A 21342-nucleotide genomic window follows, 5' to 3' on the forward strand; every position below is an offset into this window, starting at 1 on the left:
AGAATTTAAAAGAATATGATTAAGGAAACTGCCAAGGCAGGTACCTTGTTTGAAGTACATTAAAAGGAGGGAGAACTGCTTTGCTAACAGTATAAGTCCGAGCTTGAGATAAAAGGTTGGGCTTTGATATTTGAATTTCTTGGGTACTCTTTCCTTATGGTTTGGTTTTTTAAGCAATCCTCTTCCATAAAATAGAAGCCTGAGCAGTGCTTAGAAATGGGATGGCAAAGTTTGTTTTGCTTCATTGATATGACTTGAAGCTGATACATTTTTTTTACAGATGTTTGAATCAAATTTGTGTTGATCGTCATAACCCGTTTAATAAACATGTTATTTTTGGATCAATTTCTATAACTTGAATTGATCAATTTAGTAATTGTATTGATTAATCAAATTTATAACTGTAACCTATTTGATTCATATTTCAATTATTTAAAATTTGATTTTAAATAAATAGTTCAATTGAATCATAAATATATCGTGGTGGGAGGTTAAACATGTTGTTTCGAACAAGACTATTGACTTGATTGTTACATCGGTTATATACATTGTGTTCGATTACCCGTTTAATAATCATGTTGTATATGAGTTTATTTTGTAGCTTAATGATTATTTGTATTGTATTTTTAGCAGATGCAGTAACTTTACCATGCCATCTATTTTCTTTCTTTCCAATTGAAACTTAATTCAAGTAAGTTCAGGACATCTTTGAATATATGAACCCATTTTGCAAATGGGATGTGCCTTGAAAATGCTGGCAGTGAATGGACTAGTAGCTCTCAGAATCATTATCTTTTGATATGTATATATATTTTCTGATTCAATTTCTTTAATGGAGAATCTTATAATGGCGAAAAGTAATCCTCAAGGGTCCCCTAAGGAAAACTTGGAGAGGGATTGGAGATTAATCACAATGGATGACTTTGAACCACAGGAATAAAAAAAAAACAACCTAAAACACATAGCAAATTATAATGCCACACACATCTAGGTCAAATGATCATTCCTTCTCACCTAACCCTTACATTAAAAAAGCCCTAACAATGTGTCCTACTCCATTCAATTGATTGCACATTAAGAAAGCTTGCTGCATCGTGAATGGAAGCATTGATTGTTTCTCAACCACTCTGGGCTGTGTCCACCTTAAGTCTATTCTGTCTTTATGGTCTTGTTAGCAGCATCTTAGCTTGATTTTTAATGAATCTACACCACATGGCCTTTCCGTAAGGGTCCCTCCAAATTTCTATGGCCATAGTCATTTCATTGGTTGATTCATGTTCGAGTGGTCTCTCCTCTGTGTGACTCATGATAATAATGATAATAGAGAACTACTATATTTTAATGCTTTTTTATTTGTATTTTTGGGTAGTTAATTACCATAATTTTTTAGAACCAACCACATAATCAGAGAAACCATGTGCCTTGGGTTGAGGTTTATTTCAGTCATAAAAGAACACTAAAAAATGAAGCACATTTAGCATTTGTTTACGTTTTTGGTAAAATTCAAGGGAAAGAAAATAAAAAATAGATTTAAATTTAATAAATTATTTTATATTTTTAAGTTTAATTGATTTATTTTGACTCTTTTATATAAAGATTAAATAATATGAAAATGTATAAATTTTTAATTAATTTTAATTATATTTGACTCCTTTTTTTCATATTATCCATTGTAAAATCAAATAAAAAAAATCATTTTTCTTAATATTTTTAAATATATATATTTTTGGAATTAAACATAACATAAAAGTAAAAGAAAAATAATAATAATGTATATTAAAAAAAATTTAACTTATTTTAATTCTTCTATATAAAAATTAAATAATTTAAAAATAAGTAAGTTTATAACTCATTTTAATTCATTTTCTTTGATATTTTCTATTGTAAAAATCAAATATAAAAAAAAAAAAATTAACATGTTTTGCCTTAGTATTTTCCTAAAACTAAACATAACATTAATTTTCATCAATCTAAATTTCCCATAAAATTGATGGTTAATGTTCATTACACATATCTGAATGGGACATACAAAGAAGGACCATCCATGCCTAATCTGAAAAATCAGCCACCATAAATGTGGCACATTATGTTAAAGGTCATTATCTCATGCATACTATATTCATATTAATTAATCTTCATATGATGATATCAAATATGGTCCAAATATATCCTTTTTAAATTAAAAAAAATGGATTTACATGAAAAGGAAACAAGAGAACCCATCAAGTTAGTTCATACCATAAATTCACTATTGATTTTCTTTCTCAATTAATGAGAAAGAAACTTTTTCAATTGGTTAACATTTGAATTTCTACATGTACTTTTACCAATTAATGTGCTTATGCATATTCCCTTTATTAGTTTTATTACTATTATATATACAAAAATGTAATTGTCATTTCATCATTTCAATAGTTTTTTTTCAATCAATCATATGGATATAGAGACATATTTATCATATTCATGATTTGCATATATAGATAATGACAATCCTCTCACCTCTTAACTTTTGTAATATGATAGCTCATTATTGATGTTTTTGCCCTCCACCAATACATATAAAATATTTATGAAAATGAAAATACGAAATTATAAGATAGATTTTGTGTAGCTTCCTTGATGTGGAATTCCTTGATTGCCATACTACCTATTGGTTTAAATTATAAATGGATTAGTAAGGACCGGTTTTTGTAACTGTTTTCGAAAACAATTTTGAAAAATCGTTTTTGATAGCAGTTTTTGAAACTGTTATTTAATATTTTGTTGAACAAAAGTCTACTTAGAAACTTAAAATGTTTTTAATATGTTTTTCATATTTTTAAATACGTTTTAAAAATAATTTTTATATAAAGTGTTTTATTTTTAATCATTCTACATATTTATACAATTATTTTTTAAAACATCATAAAAAAAAAATGAAAACGATTAAAAAGTGTTATCTTAAAATACTTTGTTTTCTGTTTTTAAAAACAAAAAACAAAAAATAGTTTTTGATTATCAAATGAGTTTTTCTAATTTTTTTTATTCTCAAAAACATTTGTGAAACAGGCCTTAAGTGCCTCTTTACATGTACTTCTTATTTTTTGTTTTAAAAAATAAAAAATAATAGTAATTTTGATATAAAATATAAGAACTTTCAAACCCTTGTATTAAAAAATTAATGATTTTCAAAATTTGTTTAAAAATTAATGATTTTCAAAATTTGTTTAAAAATTTTGAAATTAAAAAAAAATTATTTATTTTCAAATTTTAGAATATTGAAAGTAATTTTAAAAATTGTAAACGGCTATTTCCATACCTTCCTATTTTTGTTTTTAAAAAATAAAAAATAATAGTAATATTAATAAAAAAATATAAAAACTCTTAAAAAATGCAAACTCATTTTACTTATATTTCACTTTTTTAATAAAAGGTTAAATAATTTGAAAATATATGCATTTTTAATTAATTTTAATTATATTTAAATTTCTTTCGTATTTATTTTTTCTTTTCTTAATATTTTTAAGAACCAAACATAATGCATGTGAAAGTTAAAGAAAAAAAAAGTAAAAATAAAATAACATATCATGGAAAAAAAAATTAATTTCTTCAAATATTCTCTTATTATTTTCCTATTTTACCATTCCTTCATAATATATATATATATATATATATATATATATATATATATATATATATATAATTTTTTACTTAATTTTTATGTTATGATTTACCTCCCATTTAAAAAAAATAAATCTTTTTCATTCTTTTCCTCTACACTTTTTTCTAGATACAAACAAAGTGTCATTGTATTTACCAATTCAGTGAAAATAAAAATAATTATGAATTAGTTTTGGATCTCAAATGTAAATAAAAACATAAAGCATGTATTAATTCTTTTATAGAATCAGTATAGACATTACATATATGATATATCTAGACAGGCATCTAAAAAAAAATTTCAAATTCCACACAAATTCTTAATCATCAACCAAGCCAGGATTCATATACGGAGGGCTTGCATGTGACGAAAGTGTTGACATGAAAACATAGCAGTGAAGCATAGGGTTTGTTGAGAAAGTATACTTTTTTCTGCTTTCAGACATAAATACAAAACTTCATTTATGGAGGGTTTGCATCAACCCACTGGACCACTGGTGGGTCCGTAGCATTTAACTCTCTCATTTACAACCCTAACCAACCAGCCACATGTGCAGAAAACAACATCATCTACACTCTCTCTTTTCCTTACTCTGCTTCTTACACTTACCAATGGCGGCCAATATAACTAACCCCTTTCAAATTACAATTAATGGTAACTTCTCTGAGGACTTCCCATGGAGTAAGGACCCTCTCACATTACCCATATTAGGGTTCTACCTCAAATGCTTAAATTCTCCCTTTGCACCAGGTATTGTCTTCTCTAACTTTTGGTAATATGGCATTTCATAATATTATTTATATGATTTATTTTGATAAAATTAAAAGTATTTATGCATTACGTCTTTTCAAACACTGTAATATCACGGGAATGTATAGGAAAACATAGTATTACTTTACAGGCAACTATGGCATATATGTTGTTGCATTGCATGTAAGTACTTACTCTAGCTATGCCCCACTTGTGGGTGTGATCAAGGACAATTCCAGTTGAGAAGCTCTTCTATCATTTGCATTGCCATCCTATCTTCTTCTCCATCCACACCATCCCCGGCTTCAGCTCCGCCCCTCGGTGACCGTAAAAAGGACGAAGAATTTTCATCAGAAACTTGACCATCCTTCTTCCCAAGCTCAACTCTCATCACCCAGCTGGACCCTGAGCGTGTCCCAGCGCGCTTCTGCCATACCCCCAGATGAGAATTATCAGTGTCGAGCCTCAAGCAAGTGAGGGAAGGAGAAGGGTCCTTGCAGCACTTCCTCAGCTTGGTGGTAAGGATTTCAGACAGCGCCTTGCGCGATAATGGGGATTCATCTTCATGATCAGTACCAGCACTACTCTTAACTTCTCCTTGATCATTCTTCACAACCGGAAAATTGGTCTTTGCGTTCTGTCCATTCATCAGTATGGCGGCCTGATCATATGCTCTCGCGGCTGCCTCAGCGCTCTCGAATGTCCCTAGCCACACCCTCCTCTTCCTATCTCACCATACAAAGAAAAGCAAATAATCAAACACGTATACATATAACTAATACAATGGTATTTCCAGTGATATTTTTATCGAAACTTACAGTAAAGGGTGGCGGATTTCTGACACCCAAGAGCCCCACTGACGCTGCCTGACACCCCTGAACTTCTTAGTAGCAGACACCATCTGTAAATGAGAAAGAGAAAGATTCAAGGAGTTGCAGAGAGCATGAAGTACGGGGGGTGATGGATGATGAGAGATGAATTATGAGAGAGTATAATGAAGCTGCAGAGAAAATGAATTGTCGGTGGACGTCTCCAAGTACTTGGTTGCAATAAAAGTCTCCAACTACACATCCATCTTCCCATGTTGACTCCCAAGTTACATTGTCCTCCAAGTCTACACCCTTCATTACTATGTAAAAAGCTAAGTAAAATCAAGTTCGAACTTCATTTCAAAGCTCCAACGTATACGATAAGAAATGTGCTTTACTGGGTAATGAGACTAGTGTATCGTGTGGAAAACTAAGTGTTTTCTCTTTGTTTGGAAGCTAAGAAAATGAGGGTTTAGATTAATGGGAATGGTATTGAAAAGGTAAGGTTGTTGGCAGAGGTGGATTGGTTTAAGTACTGCATTCCTTTTTTAACACAAAGGAAATTTCTGAGGTAATTTGGTTTGACAAATTACTTTGACGCATGTAATGGAGGTAGTTATGATATAAATTAAAAAAATTATGATAATTTAATGAAAATTTTCAAATGAAAAGGACACCATATCCAAACCATTCATTCATGGAAAATGACCTATGAAATTAAATAGTAATAAAGGACATGAGGGGTTAATTTCATAGTTTAAATAAAGGTTTCACTTGTCACATCTACAACCAAAATCCCGTGATTTTTTATACTTGAATTTCATTCATTTATATCATTTATTTTGCTCTCATCTCCTCGTACCTTAATTATATTTCTTTATATTAATATTGTTTGTTTGTATAACATACGGATCATATGGTTTCATATTTTAATCATTTTTTTTTTTTTTTTTTTTGCTTTGATTACATGTCTTTGTGTCATTGTTAACTTCAATGCTCCCATTGAAAATGTAGTAGATATCAATTTAATACCTTTTTTTTTTCCTTTAAATAAACTTGTACCATGGTATAATGAATCAATATGGGTTATGGCTATTAAGGGCCCAAGCCCAACCCATAAAAAATATTGAAAAAATCCAAAAAGAAAAAAAAAAAAAAAAAAGACAGACTTAAGGGGTTTGTCACCTTGTAGGAAATTTTCCTGCTTTTTTAATCTAAAGGCCTACATTTCATTCATGCTTGTTAGCAGAATCTTAAGGAAGCAGAGTTCATGGAAAATCTGTTGAGTGAAGACAACATTTTACTTGAGAAGAGAAAACATTTTCCTTTCTGGAGATGTAAGCAGGGAAGAAGGCGGGAACATATTCTCTCTCTAAAACTCTCTCTCTACTCTTACCAAGGTATCTCTTACTTCAAGCCAAGAAGGCTTGATATTCTCTCTGTCCGTATATATATTTTTATGTGCTCTGTTTTGAGATTATAAGACTTCCATAATCCTCCAATCCTATTTTCTTGGCAACCAAACCGGGGACAAGTCCCATACAATTGCTGGGCCGTGTTGGGTTTTCTTTCTATTAGCTTAACAACTGAAAAGACTTCTGGAATTTCCTTTTCTGCAGTAGTCCCGGCAACCAAACAAAGGGTAAATTAATTCTGATTGTCTTCTTGTTTTTGTTTTTTGTTTTGGTTAGATAACTGTTCACGTTGTTCAAGTGCTTCATTCAGGTGGTTGATGGCTGCTCCCTTCGTACTCCACGGCACCCTTTATGCCACCATATTTGACATTGATAGGCTATACGGCGGATGTGAGTGTGGTCACATCATCAAGGTACATACTTGAATCACAATATCAAGTCGAAGCATAAAATATTTTATGAATCCAATGGTCATTTAGCCTTTTGATTACTTTGAATTTTGTCAAACCATGCATAAGGTTAAATGGGAATTTAAGAAATTTTAGTTTAAAGAAGATGAATGAAGTTTGTTCATGAGATTGCAAAGTTTTAACACAGCTACAATTCAGTTTGAATATATTTATAATGCGAATAGGGAAAAAGTTTTGGATTCCATATAATTAGTGGTTGCTCTTAATTGTGTAGACATGTTTTAATGCCTAGAAAGTTCATTGGAACAAAGTGGATAATATGTACAAAATAGGGAATAGACCATTACAAATTATATAACTGATTCTGATATGGGCTTTCATTTGGGGGGAAATTCTTGGATTATATATATATATAATAAAAACAATATCAATATCTACTTAAGAGGGAGCGGGTCCTTATTTGTTTTCTTTGTGGAAATGTGCAGACAAGCAGGACACAGAATTTACCAAAAAGATTGTTAGGGGAAGTGAAGAGAATGGTACTGTGCAGGCCTGAGGTATTCCTTTGTTAGATTACAGTTTTCCAATCTTTAAATTCTCTATTAGTTTTCTCTTTCTTGATGCTTACTCATTGAGTATGCTGTGGAGGTTATTGGTTCCAAACTCTATGCAACAGTGGATCTTGAAAAGGCGAGGGTGGCGCGGACCAGGCTGATAGAAAATCGAGCATATTCCAAGCCCCGGTGGTTCGAGTCCTTTCGAATATACTGTGCCCACCGGATTTCCAACATCATATTCACAATCAAAGAAGATAATCCTGTTGGAGCAAGACTGATTGGAAGAGCCTATGTTCCTGTTGAGGCAATCAAATCCGGGCATGAAGTGGATCTGCAGGTGGAGATATTGGATGAAGACAGAAATCCTTTACCAGGCCATTCTAGAATCCATGTGAAGTTGCACTTTTTCCATGCCAAGAAACAGAGCGATTGGTCAAAAGGAATTCTCAATCCTGAGTTGGGGGAAGTCCCGTGCACATTCTTCATGCAGAGGCAGGGTTGCAAAGTTTCACTCTACCAAGATGCTCATGTCCCCCATGGCGGTAAGCCTCAATTCCCTCTTTCCGGAGGAAGGTTTCATGAATACCACAGGTGCTGGGAGGACATTTTTTATGCTATATACCGTGCCCAACACTTGATATACATAACTGGATGGTCTGTGTATACTAAGATCACCTTGGTAAGGGACTCAATGGAGCCAAAGCCAGCTCAAATTATGATGACACTTGGGGAATTGCTCAAACTGAAGGCGGATCAAGGTGTGAGAGTCCTTATGCTTATTTGGGACGACAGAACTTCAGTTGAGGCGCTAAAGAAGGATGGCTTGATGGAAACCCATGATCAAGAAACTGCGGATTACTTCCGGGACACAAAGGTGCGTTGTGTTCTGTGCCCCCGTTATTCTGACAGGGGACGAAGTACAGTTCAGGGATTTGAAACTTCTACTATGTTTACTCATCATCAGAAAACAGTTGTGGTAGACAGCGAAATGGCTGATATAGGGTACGAGAAGAGGAGGATTGTGAGTTTTGTTGGTGGCATTGATCTTTGTGGTGGGCGATATGACACACAAGAACATCCCCTGTTCAGGACTTTGGGCACAATCCATCATGATGATTTCCATCAGCCCAATTTCCCGGGAGCTTCCATCACCAAAGGTGGACCAAGGGAGCCCTGGCATGATATTCATTGCAGGCTAGAAGGCGCTGTTGCTTGGGATGTCTTGTATAACTTTGAGCAGAGGTGGAGGAAGCAAGTCGGAGAAGATGGTCTTTTTCCACTGAGCAAGCTTGAACAAATCACAGTCCGCCCATCCCCAGTTACCACACTGGAAGACCCTGAAACATGGAATGTTCAGCTATTCAGATCCATTGATGGCGGGGCTGCTGCTTTTCCCTTCCCTGAAAAGCCCCGAGAGGCAGCAGATCGTGGCCTTATTACTGCAAAGAATAGTCTCATCGACAGAAGCATTCAGGATGCTTATATCAACGCCATTCGACGGGCAAGGCATTTCATTTACATAGAGAATCAGTATTTCATTGGAAGCTCCTTTGACTGGGCTGCAAAAGACATCAAGGTTGAAGATATAAATGCATTGAATCTCATACCCAAGGAGCTCTCACTAAAGATTGTCAGCAAGATTGAGGCAGGGGAGAGGTTCACTGTTTACATTGTAATCCCACTGTGGCCAGAAGGCATACCCGAGAGCGCTTCCGTTCAGGCAATATTAGATTGGCAGAGGAGAACAATGGAAATGATGTATACTGATATTGTCCAAGCTCTTCAAGCCAGGGGAATCCACGCAAACCCGAGGGACTATTTAACATTCTTCTGCCTTGGCAACCGTGAGCTGATCAATGCCGATGAATATAAGCCTAAAGAGAAACCAGCAGAGGGTAGTGATTACATGAGAGCTCAGCAGTCTCGGCGTTTCATGATCTATGTTCATTCAAAGATGATGATAGGTAAGTCATAACTGCAGCTTCTATTTCCTTCAACTTGCATTCTTTGCGGTACTATGTTCATGTGTGTGTTTGTGTTTGGTTTTTTCAGTGGACGATGAGTACATAATCATTGGGTCGGCCAACATCAACCAGAGGTCAATGGATGGTGGGAGAGACACAGAGATAGCCATGGGAGGGTACCAGCCACATCATTTAGCAGCAACCGAGGAGGGGGGGAGGGGTGCGATCCATGGTTTTCGATTGGCGTTATGGTATGAGCACCTTGGTGGGCACGATGCCTCCTTCCTCCATCCAGAAAGCGTGGAATGTGTGAGAGTAGTAAACGAGTCTGCTGAGAGGAACTGGAGAGCGTATTCAAGTGACACGCTGGTGGCAGATCTTCCAGGGCATTTGCTCAGTTACCCAGTCCAAGTCAACCAGAATGGCACCGTCACTGCGCTGCCGGAGACTGAGTTCTTTCCTGACACCAAGGCTCGTGTCCTTGGCACCGTATCTGAGTTCCTTCCACCCATCCTTACCACCTAGCATGAACTATTCTATACATTGGAAAAAAACAAAAAATAAATAAATAGTGTACTTAAGCCACACTAGTTTATTTTATTTAAAGATGAAACTAAATAGGAAATAATATATTGTGTTGAAGAAAATAAATCATAGGAAATATTCATTTGATGCCAGCTTTAAAAAAATTGAAAAAAAATATTTATTTTCATATAAAAATCTTAAATTTACCTTGTTTTCATGCAAAGATGAGATCAATTGTCAAGTTTAACCGATGAGCTCATGAGAGTTGTCGTACCCTTTGTATGTTTTATATTAAGTCATTTGAGAAGATCTTCAATATATTTAGCTTGATTGAAGATCCTTTTCTATGATTATTTGATTGGAAGAAGTTGAATCCTCTTATTATGCTTGTTTCAAATTTATTATGCATTTCCTTTACATGGGTAATAATAGTGATCATTGGAATGTGGGATTTGTTCCTAAATATTTTGTACATGAGACATGTATCATCCTTATCCTATGCAGGCATGAGAGCTTACCTTGAGAAATAATCAATTAAGTTATTGGCCCTTTTATTGTGTTTGGTAGATTTGTATGTACCAAATTGGTAAGAATCATAGTTTTCACACAGTAATATTCATAGTTATCGAAGAATAACCAAAATTGTTAGACAATAATCATAGTGTCATCAAAGTTATCAGACACTAAACATAGTTTCTAGATACTAATGCCTAAGAAGTAAGTAATACCACACTACTCCCTCCTTTCTATAAGATGAAGTGTGTCCAAAATGTAATGATACTTTGATACGTTTATACTCTCATGTTATGCGTACGGAACTTTCACTTCAAGGTAGCCCCCACTGTTGGGCAGCTTCGCATTATTATGTTGTTCCCACCCTAGTAAGCATTGTGTCTTGATACTTTTATACTCTCATGTCGAGCGCATGGAGTTTTCACTTCAAGACAGCCTCCACTTTTGGGCAGCTTCGTATTATTATGTCGTTGCCACCCTAAGAAACATCGTGCCAAAGACAAGTGGGTAGTTGACAAGGAAACCCTTCTAAGCAAATCTTTGTTCCTTGAGATGAAAAGAAAAAAACATGAGAAGGTTGTTGCTAAGAGTGTCAATGACAACGTGAAGAAGGATTAGAACACCAATTAAAGTATGACACTAATTTTACTTTGCATTAATAATAAAATCTACTTTTTTGCAAATCCATTACAAGGCTGAATTTTTTATGTCTCAAGGGAATTACTTATTAACCTTTTTCTTTATCCAAGTTGACTGAAATAGCCAAAATGGAAAATTAGTAATTCGACAAGTAATTAGGTTATTCTTATTGAAATTACATTGCCGTGAATTCTTCTATGTCGACATATTTGTAAGCCCCAAAAAAGGACTCTTCCATAATTTTAACCTTCTTCTTGTGTAATTATCTATATAAATCAAAGTTAGGAGGTAGACCACATTTGAAGGCAATCCTAACTATGGTGTTTTCATAAGCTTCCACCGTTATTATTGTGCTAGGTCGGTCCTATCTGTGAAGTTGGTACGGGTGATGATCGCCCGACAATAATCATAGTTGTGAAACACTAATCACACTTAGAAGATATTAATACCCATGATGCAGGACACCATAGTAGAAAAGTCAAAAACTTAAATTTATGTATTTATTTTCCAATTAATTAATCTCATAGAAGAGGTCACACAAATATTTTAAAGATTTTATTTTATACTATTTTAGATTTTAAATTAATTATTGATAATTTGAAGAGTTGATAACTTAAATAATAATAATAATAATAATAATAATAATAAACAATATTTTTCCATAAATAAAAAATAAATAATTAAAGTTATTGATTTTTTAAAAATGTGAATATAAAAGTGATAATATTAATTTTGAGATGATAACGATGAAAAGGAGATCCAATTCCAAGATATTTGCCAGGTGGCAAAATTTTCAACTGAAGCAACTGAAAGCTTTGGCTGCCAAAGCATGTTTTCATTCACATCTGATAATAACAGCCCAGAAAAAGGCGAAGGAAACGGCTCTTGGGTTGAAGGGGGGAACCGTTTCGACGAAGGAGCGACCCGTCGAAAGCGCCCCCTAATCCCATCCAATATGCCATTTCTGAGGTTTCAAATTTCAATAACACACTACACATCCCTCTGTTAGTTTTCCGGGGAACAAAAGTCCAATCAAAATATGATTCTTTTTTTCTCGGGAACCAAACAGCAATTACAGCTCTCTCTCTTATGTTTGCTCTTGATTAATCTGAAACCGCTTTGTTTTTGTCTTCCTCTTGCTTGCAGATTCTTCAGATCTCTTCTTTCTGGACTCGACCTTCCGCTCAGAAGTTATCTGCTGTGATGCTTTGTTTTTCCTTCATAAATGCAAATCTGCAGATCTGTTCCGTCTTGGATTTGTCATATCGTTGCATGCATGGGGTGAGTTATTCAGTTTTCTCTGATCGGGAAAATCTACTTGTTTTTATTTTATTTATTTTTGAGGTACCCTATATTTGTTGTTGGGTGTTTTTTTTTTTTTTTTTAATCCTTATCTCTGTTTGGTTGCAGAGATGTGAAGGAAAAATGAAAAGAAAATAAAAATTATGAATTTTAGAATATACATCAGCTCATTTGAGATTAATACGATTATTTGGATTAATTGAGATGCTTGCTTAGGTTTTGTTCATTGCTGGAAAAATTGAAACAAAAAGGAGAAGAAAAGTAGAATTTTTCACTTTTATTATTTTCAATTATGGAAGCAAAGATATCTACTATACTAAACTCACTTAAGTTGGTTCTTGTCAAGTTCTGTTTGGTTATTTAGAAAATGAAAAATGAAAATTTGGATGTGACAAGCTTAACTGAAACTAACATGGCCTGTTCGGATTGGTCATGCTATCTTTTTTAGGGTTTTGTTTGCTTGGTGAGAAAAGTTAGGGACAAAAAAAAATTGAACTTATGAATTTTAGTTTTCTCATTTTCTGGGATTAGGAGGGCCAAAACGTTGCTTAGTTGAACTTGATGCTACCCTTTTGCTATGGTTGAGATTTTATTTTTTTATTCTGGGAAATCTAAACAAAATGAAACATATGATTAAGTTTTATTTTATTTTTATTTTTGTCAATTTCAACAGGAGCAAAGCTGGACTGTAAATAAATTTTTAAGTTTGGTTGTCAGTAAAAGGTAATAAAAGAAAAACCAAAACAATGAATCTTAGATTTGTCCTCCTTAACTAATTGTAACTTTAGAAACTGAAAATCAGGACTCAACAATGCCTAAAAGAAGCTACTTGGCTTAATTGTGGTGATGTGGTTTTATTGTGTAGCTTAAGTTTGCTTTTTCTTTGTTTGGAATCTTGGGTTTGCTTGTTCTGTAAGCAAGCTTGAGAGTGAGTAAACTCAGGGACCTGTTGGAGGCCTCTTTTATTGGCCATTCTTTTCTTGAAGCCCTGAAACTGATTATTCCATACATAGAATACCTATCTTTTACATTAGATGTCATAGAAGCTATGGATTCTAGGTGTTGTCTGCTTATTCAAGTGGAGGGATGCCTTGGAAAGAAACCGTGCTGTTCGTTTTTACGATTTTCTGGAGCTTATATTCGTGCTCTTGCGCTGTTGATGATAAAAATGCTTAAGGATAAATGCAGGGCTCTTTTCAGTGTAAGAAATGAAGATATGATTTTTCTTTCCTAATTTGTGTTTGAAAATGAATAAAGTATGTTTCTGTTCTTATAACAAGGAACTTGTTTTAGATAGTGGAAAGGTTTAGGGCTTAGGTTTTTTTGATAAGCAAAGGAAAAGTTAGGGATTATTTCTTGAAACGCGATCCTTTGGAATTTATTGTGATTTTGGTGTACTGAGAGTCTTTTTCTTCAGGAAGCTCATAACACTAGATGTGCGCTAGTTTATTGCAATTTAATTTATGCTAGAAGCAGACATGTGCTGCACACATGTGAGAAGGTTGCCTGCAGCAAAGAGTTGTGGGGAGTGGGATAGGGTGACAGTTTTAGAGTCATTTACTGGTTTGGCTAGATGTTCTTGTAACTGTGAAAAAAAGACAAAAACAAATCTGGGCTAGATAGAAGCTTTTAATGAATGTAGCAGTGCTTGAGAATGATGGATGAGTAGCAAAAGTTTGGAAGACCTCATTGGATAGTCCAGTATAGGCTGCAAATTAGTTGCCAGAGCTTGGAAGAAGTCCACTAATGCAGTGGCAAGCTGTAATAGAGACAGTCTCTGCTTAACAGAACTGATACTGAGTATGTATTTAAAGGCATATGCTATAGTGGATGATGCAGTCTTGGAAAAAGCAAATTGAATGGATGGAATTCATGTGGAGGACCCAATAGTTGGAAGAAATTTTGAACTTCAATAATGTTGGTACTGATAATAATATTTTGAAACTTCTATGGAGGATGTGCATCTTACCTTTGTAGTTTCTTATTTTTTTAATGCCTCACCATAGAATAATAGCATTTGCGATTTCCTGCTTATGTTTTTAGTTTATGTAGTTCTACCATGTATTCCTTTATTCTTTATTTCCTTGCTTGAGGTTCTAGGTTATGTAATTCCACAAATTATTCCTTTATGCTTTGTCCTCATGCTTGAGGTTCTCTTTTAATGTTGCCAGTGGACCTAACAATACGCACTATTATTCTCCTAAAGGTCCATAAGGAACTAATTGCTTTCGTTTGTTTGACTTGACAATTGTGAACTTGATTCCTTGCTGAGCAACTGGTAACTCTGCTGAAATTACTGGAAATTCATTTACCTTTTCTTTTTCCTGGTCCATCTCCTTGCTTATATAGCTCTTTCACTTTTCCTATCTTCTACTTATGCTTTGGGATCTCTGATTTAGATCTCGTCACCTAGCTCAGCAATGTGACTTTTTAAAAGCTCTACATACCCTAAGGTTAGTGAGTTGAGCTTGCTTGGAGACTTGCAAGCCACCTCATGGTTACAATACACATACACTTCTTCAGTGAAATACACTGATACAAATGTACACGTAATTATGTAATCTGAGCAGATGTTCAGCATTTATAAAAAGGTTGGAAGAGGGTACCTCTTGTCTTCTACATGAATTAGGTTTTCTCATGACATAGTTTGTGGTCATTATTGTCTTGGGACACTCAAATTAGTCGGAAAAGGAATCTTTTTACTGATTCCTTCTTGTTTGCATAATGTTAACAAGTTGACTCAACTCAAAGGGCTTCTGAATTACTCTAAGCCAACTCAAGTGATTCAATTGAGAAGTAAATTTCAGGTTCGTATGGTGAGTATCCATTTTGTTAACGAGTTGGGTTAGTTCAGTTGAGTTAGAGTTCACTCAATAATGTGAATACATTGTACTACTGTCTAACTTTCACATTCTTATCCGATCATTTACTTTGCATTAATTAGACTAGTTTAAGGGTATGATGATGATCCATAGATTTTGTTATCATTTTAGATATGAATGATTTGGTGATTTATGACTTGGTTTTTATTTTTTTATTTTTGGTCTAATTTACTGGTAGGAATGTGCACATGGGTTATGATATCATCTAGGGTCTGCCCCTTTACTAATGCCTGTAAAAGGTATGATATTGTCTAACTCACATGTCCTTCAAATCATTAATTCCCTTGTATCACACCAATTTCAAAAGTACATAGTTTAGCCTTTTATCCCTAGAATTCCTTTTTTGGTGAAAGATTTGACACGGGATGCTAAATGTAAATTTTGTTTCAGTTTGTCTGCCCGGAGGCATTTATTTCCTGTGTATTAGGGTGTGGCCCCTTTTCTGCTAAGTGTGCTTCAATTTTTTTTTGATAGACTAGGTGTTCTCCAATACAATTGTATCTTTAATATAATCTATATCATTTGCCTATACTTAAAGGTATTATGGCCGAGATTGGTGAATGTGTGAACTGTTTTGATTTTGCATAAATTCCAAATGTTCTTTGGAACTGTTTTCAGGATTGCATACTCATCTGTCTTACAACAGTTGACCTGTGTAAATTTTATGGTGATTTTTTCATGTTTATTGAATAATTTTTTTTTATAGTGAAATTTCATTAATAATCTCATGAAAACACTATGATAAGTTTTCCACAAAATTCCTTTCTTGTGGTGGGAGTGAAAACTCTGGAGTTATAGGATGTTTATGTACATGTAGATGTGTGCGTGTGTGTGGTATCCAGTGGTGTATAAAAACTGCCAAATTGAAAATGAGTGGTTGGTGGGCGGCAGGAGGGGGGAGGGTGAGGAGAAGGAAAAGGAATTAAGCATCTAGAAAGTGTATATTTTGTATTTTATGCTCATATTACTACTCTGCCTGTTAATATGTATAATTCTGGCTGCTTGCAAATCTCTTAAGGACTCCCTAGTTTCTAATATGTATACATGTGGTCTTGTTGCTCTCTTCAGGATGATGTTCAAGATGGGTTCCCATCCTTGATAGATTTCATTGTGTGGTCGAGCACTAAATATTAAATTAGGATTGTAATAGTTGGTTGTTTCTTTCTTCCTTTTTCTTCTTAGATGTATACTTCGTGTGAACGATGTGTGCCTCTTTTTTTTATTGGCGGTTTTAATATATTATCATTTGCTAATCAAAAAAGAATGGAGAAGTTGGTAGTTAGTACTAATCAATTTTCTGGTTAAACCTGATTTGTAACAGAGCAGAGGTTGTCTTGGATGCTGTAGTAAGCCCACAGAGATTATTGGTGTGTATGAGTCACCAAAGGGACTGACAATTCAAGGAAGAACAGCAATGAGACCTAGCCCAGTAGAGGATTTCTGGAGCACTAGCACAGGTGAGATGGATAATAGTGCAGTTCAGTCCCAAGGAAGCATTTCATCTATCAGCACATCAAACCAAACCTTTGATCCCCACAGTAATGCGGGCAGCACAAGCAACCCTCCTGAATTTGTAAATCATGGCAAGTCCTTATCTGTTAACTTTTGCATCGATATATTACCAAGCCTCATGTTTGATTTCTATACTTACAACCATTGGACCATTATGGATGTGTCCCAAATTATGTGTTTTGCACACCATTTCAGCTTTTCCTATTTAGGATGCTGCTGAGGGCTCCTATCAATATTATCTACATTTGTAGTTTGTGGGAGGACTCCTAGAGTACTGTAGCTAGGGCCATTTGATGGTCATTTGATTGCAGCTGTTTCAAGATTCAGATTCCTACCAATCTTTTTGGATAAACCAGATGGTTCAGCTGTTCCCACTTCCATTTTGGTTGGTATACAGAATTGTTTGAGTGTTTGAATATCAAGAAAAAATAGTTTGAGGTACAAACTATGACATATTTTTAGTATCATGCTTTTAAATCACATTAGATAATTTTTGGAATTTTGGAGTTATCATATTTCCCATTTTATTTTGTTTAAAACTACTTTCTGCTTCACAGGCTGTCAGCTGGACTGAAAGGAGAACCATGGGACCTTGACCCAGATATTTTTCCAGTCTGGTGCCTGGTCCAGTTTTAATAAAACAATGGCTACAATCCAACTAACATTAATGGCTTCTGCAACAATTTGTGGCCCTGCTCCTATAAGATGCTGCCTCTATTTGTCTTTTTTATTCAATAGCAATTGAAAAAAATAAAGTAAAATTCAAGAAAGATGCTGAAGTGAAATGCATGGATTGCTATGGCCATTCAACATTTTGTTTTTTCTGTACTATTTTGCTTTTGTGCTTTTTGGTACATGGATCTGTGTTGGGGTTTATGAAGCTAATCGGACATGTTGTACACCTTCATGTCTTTGTCATGGGAAAAAAAGATTTTGAGGGTCCTCTTTCATGCGATATCTCACATTGCTGTTTTGCGGTTACTTTGTATCTGCTTTCTTCTTCATTTTGGTTTTTTAATTTAATTTTATTTCTTTTTTATTTTTCATTTTTTTTTTATTTTTTGTGTTCTTCAAAGACCATTGCCTACATAATAGATGAGGGTGGTCCTCTCTGATAACCAAAAATCCTGCAACCTGAAAGACAGGGTTTGATCCAGGTTTTTGGTACATTGCCCAGAGAATTTACCAGCTGGCTAGCTGACACCTTCCCACCTGCATCTATATGTACCTTTTTGATGGAGTGAATATGACAATGGAACTTCGTCTAATGCAGGTTTGCTTCTCTGGAATCAGACAAGGCAGCAATGGATTGGAAATCAAAAGTCTCAGAACAGGAAACAAGTTCAAGAACCCAGAATAAGGTCGGAAACTTCTATTGACCATGGGTTAGTTAACTGTACCTTGGTTTAAAATGTCCTGGGGATGTTTAATGCAACCAAAATTCTTTACCTCAATCTTGTTTATTTGAAACCAATCCATCTTCCAAATTGCTAGAAGATCATTTTTGAGGCATGGAACATCTACTTAAGAGCCAATCCAGATTCCAGTTGATGCAGGGACTTGACCAAGTAACACTTGATTTTTTATCAACTCTATCCAGTTTGCTTTTCTCATGCACTACAATTAAAGCTAGCCAAATCCTATATAGAAAACACTTTCCTGTAATAGTTACTTAAGGGTTGCTTAAGCAGGCCTTATTTGTAATAATTTTTGTTACCATTTTTTTCCTTTCTGATCTTACTATTTATAGTTGATTCTATTGCAATGTATTGCAGTTGGAATGCAACATATGAGAGTTTACTGGGGACCAACAAGCCTCTCCCCCAGCCTATCCCTCTCCCTGTAAGTTTGCTTGGATGTGGTGGTTTTGGGCCCTGTTATTTTTTGGGCAATAAAGCATGCGTTTCCTGACTGTACATTTGATTTCAATTGACAGGAAATGGTAGATTTTCTTGTTGATGTCTGGGAGCAGGAGGGCTTATACGATTGAGCAAGCAAAAGCACAAAAACATTTCAAAGTATTATGTTCTCAGTTGTAACTTATACAAGGTTTTGATAACTGAAAATATGTTGATCAAAGACAAAGCATGAACTACGATGTCCTTCCATTACTGTTCATATGAGCTTTTCCCTCTTTATATACAAGCTTGCTTGATCTGCCCATAGTAGATGCCACATTAGTGGCCATTTTGGGTGGCGTTTCACACAGAAGAATGAGGAGGTGCAACTTGCCATGCAAAACATGCTAGGTTTTATTGTTCTACTGGTCAGGTCTTAGTCACCCTATCCTAGAACTTGCTAGGGCTTCATTGTATAGAAATGCCAATAGCTGGTGTCTAGAATCAACGTTGATCAGGAGTAGAATCAATACTGATGTCCTACCAGGCTAACTTGGATATGATTGTGATAGGTATCTAATGGAGAATTATTATTGAATTTCAAGAAATAAGAGTCCCAACTGGTCCTCAAATCCCTACCAGATCCACAATATTTCCCTACTCTGTAATTCCCCCTCCTTTTCTATTTAAACCTTCCCCTCAGCCCGTATCCAATTGTGACCTAACCTCCACTCACGCTGTTACAACTAACTGCCAGGTGGCAGTATATTCCTCTTCCCTTTTCTATTATACACATAACGTATAAGAGGCCTATCATTACCCCCCTCAATGAGAGACACCTTGTCCTCAAGATGGAAGTCAGGAAAGTGCTCTTTAATTGTGTCAACTGATTCCCATGAAGCTTCAAACTGAGGAAGTCCTTTCCACTGAATAAGTACTTCAATACCAAACTGATTGTTATTGGGAGATTGGCGTATATCTAAGACCTGATCAGGCTCCACAAGCCATTCCAAATCCTCAGCAAGAATAGGGGAAAGTGGCTGACACAAATCAGCTGAACCAAGAGCCCGCTTGAGCTGGGAAACATGAAACACTGGATGAATAGTTGTCGAAGAATGAAGCTCTAACCTGTACGTCATTGGACCAATTTGCTGCACTACTTTGTAAGGACCAAAATATCGTGGGGAGAGCTTCTCATTTGGTCGCTTGGCAAGGGAACGAAGACGATACGGACGAAACTTTATATAGACAAAATCCTCAACTTCAAATTGGACTGCACGTCGATGAGCATCTGCAGATGACTTCATTTTGGATTGGGCACAGCAGAGATGATCCTTTAATTCATTTAAAATTAGATCACGCTCTTGCAATAACTAATCCACGACCAGAACAGAGGTGGAATCTGATCCAAAACGTATCAACGGTGGTGGGTCTCGTCCGTAAACTGCTCGAAACGGTGTTGTATTAGTGGAGGAGTGGAATGTGGTATTATACCAGTATTCTACCCATGAAATCCATGTAGACCAACGTCTATGCTTGTTATATGAAAAACATCGAAGGTATGTCTCCACACAATGGTTGACCACTTCCGTTTGTCCATCCGTTTGCAGATGATATGCGGTACTATGGCGGAGAGAAGTACCCTGCAACCGAAATAGCTCTGTCCAAAATCGGCTAAGAAATACTTTGTCACAATCACTAATAATGGAACGGGGAAATCCATGTAATTTGACAACATCCCGAACAAAGATAGCAGCCACCGTTTGAGCTGTGAAATGATGCTTGAGCAATGAGAAATGAGCACATTTGCTCAATCGATCCACAACAACTAAAATGGAGTTATAACCCTCAGACTTAGGAAGCCCCTCAATAAAGTCCATTGTCACATCGTCCCATATTTTGTCTGGAATAGGCAGTGGTTGTAGTAACCCAGTAGGCGACAAAGTTAGGGTCTTATTTTGTTGACATACTATACACTTCTCCACAAACTCTTTGATATCATTTTTCATGCCAACCCAAAAGAAATCTCTTGTGAGTCGTTTGTAAGTCCGCAAGAACCCGGAATGCCCTCCAACCACGCTAGCATGGCCCTCTTGAAGAAGTGCTGGAACAAGGGGTGAGGCCTTGGGAAGGACTAGGCGCCCCTTGTAAAGGAGAATGCCATGGTCCAAGGAATACCTAGGATAAGCATCCAGATCATCCAGCAGCCTCTGTTTAATCTTACCAAGGTGTGGGTCAGCTTCAACTTGTGAACTGATCAACAAAGTGTCTATGCGACTAGGAACCATGAGGGCAGCTAACTCCATAGAAATAGGGATGCGAGATAAGGCATCAACTGCTTTATTCTTCATTCCCGGCCGAAACTGAATTTCAAAATCATACCCAAACAGCTTTGCGACCCACTTTTGGTACGACTCATTCACTATTCTTTGCTCTAGTAGAAACTTCAAGCTACTTTGATCCGTTCGCACAATAAAGTGGCGATCAAGCAGGTAATGACACCACTTCTGAACTGCTAAGACAATAGCCATTAACTCTCTTTCATATATGGACTTTTGTCGTTACCTTGCTGTGAGGACTTGGCTA

The 21342-nt window shown here is 35.5% G+C and overlaps 3 protein-coding genes and 1 long non-coding RNA gene across 14 annotated transcripts; 3 read left to right on the top strand and 1 right to left on the bottom strand.

Annotated features, from left to right (window-relative positions):
* Positions 1 to 4445: 4445 nt before the first annotated feature.
* On the bottom strand, positions 4446 to 5488 carry LOC100259484 (ethylene-responsive transcription factor SHINE 2). The gene is made up of 2 exons (XM_002285071.5): positions 5209 to 5488; positions 4446 to 5115 (listed from the first exon to the last, which is right to left on the bottom strand). Exons 1-2 carry the CDS (start codon positions 5289 to 5291, stop codon positions 4614 to 4616), a joined length of 585 nt encoding a protein of 194 aa, XP_002285107.1. The 5' UTR covers positions 5292 to 5488; the 3' UTR covers positions 4446 to 4613.
* Positions 5489 to 6465: 977 nt separating this feature from the next.
* On the top strand, positions 6466 to 10431 carry LOC100257647 (phospholipase D alpha 1). The gene is made up of 5 exons (XM_010650360.3): positions 6466 to 6841; positions 6925 to 7027; positions 7510 to 7581; positions 7673 to 9545; positions 9634 to 10431. The coding sequence occupies exons 2-5, from the start codon at positions 6932 to 6934 to the stop codon at positions 10068 to 10070; spliced, it is 2478 nt and encodes an 825-aa protein (XP_010648662.1). The 5' UTR covers positions 6466 to 6841; positions 6925 to 6931; the 3' UTR covers positions 10071 to 10431.
* Positions 10432 to 12026: 1595 nt separating this feature from the next.
* On the top strand, positions 12027 to 19036 carry LOC100254371 (uncharacterized). Of its 11 annotated transcripts, none has more exons than XM_010650363.3 (6): positions 12056 to 12191; positions 12369 to 12503; positions 16728 to 16989; positions 18192 to 18303; positions 18694 to 18760; positions 18855 to 19036. In XM_010650363.3, the coding sequence occupies exons 2-6, from the start codon at positions 12426 to 12428 to the stop codon at positions 18906 to 18908; spliced, it is 573 nt and encodes a 190-aa protein (XP_010648665.1). In that variant the 5' UTR covers positions 12056 to 12191; positions 12369 to 12425; the 3' UTR covers positions 18909 to 19036. The 11 variants fall into 11 exon arrangements, with proteins under 11 accessions (XP_059592234.1, XP_010648665.1, XP_010648668.1 ...); XM_010650366.3 differs by having other exon boundaries at positions 18192 to 18279; XM_010650365.3 differs by having other exon boundaries at positions 16733 to 16989.
* LOC132253623 (uncharacterized) lies at positions 17114 to 17875 on the top strand. The gene is made up of 2 exons (XR_009465480.1): positions 17114 to 17356; positions 17476 to 17875. It is a non-coding gene; the product is annotated as an uncharacterized LOC132253623 (long non-coding RNA).
* Positions 19037 to 21342: the final 2306 nt, after the last annotated feature.

The sequence above is a fragment of the Vitis vinifera genome, chromosome 4, assembly GCF_030704535.1.
Source record: "Vitis vinifera cultivar Pinot Noir 40024 chromosome 4, ASM3070453v1".
NCBI classification, from domain to species: domain Eukaryota; kingdom Viridiplantae; phylum Streptophyta; class Magnoliopsida; order Vitales; family Vitaceae; genus Vitis; species Vitis vinifera.

Excerpts from the sequence above, each read along its gene's own strand:
- LOC100259484 (XM_002285071.5), bottom strand. The coding sequence starts at position 5,291 with ATGGTGTCTGCTACTAAGAAGTTCAGGGGTGTCAGGCAGCGTCAGTGG. Across the intron at positions 5,116-5,208 it reads GAAATCCGCCACCCTTTACT|GAAGAGGAGGGTGTGGCTAG; the intron begins GTAAGTTTCGAT and ends ATGGTGAGATAG.
- LOC100254371 (XM_010650361.3), top strand. The coding sequence starts at position 13,573 with ATGGATTCTAGGTGTTGTCTGCTTATTCAAGTGGAGGGATGCCTTGGA. Across the intron at positions 13,726-16,727 it reads AATGCAGGGCTCTTTTCAGT|AGCAGAGGTTGTCTTGGATG; the intron begins GTAAGAAATGAA and ends GATTTGTAACAG. Across the intron at positions 16,990-18,191 it reads TCCTGAATTTGTAAATCATG|GTTTGCTTCTCTGGAATCAG; the intron begins GCAAGTCCTTAT and ends CGTCTAATGCAG.
- LOC100257647 (XM_010650360.3), top strand. The coding sequence starts at position 6,932 with ATGGCTGCTCCCTTCGTACTCCACGGCACCCTTTATGCCACCATATTT. Across the intron at positions 7,582-7,672 it reads TGGTACTGTGCAGGCCTGAG|GTTATTGGTTCCAAACTCTA; the intron begins GTATTCCTTTGT and ends TATGCTGTGGAG. Across the intron at positions 9,546-9,633 it reads TCATTCAAAGATGATGATAG|TGGACGATGAGTACATAATC; the intron begins GTAAGTCATAAC and ends TGGTTTTTTCAG.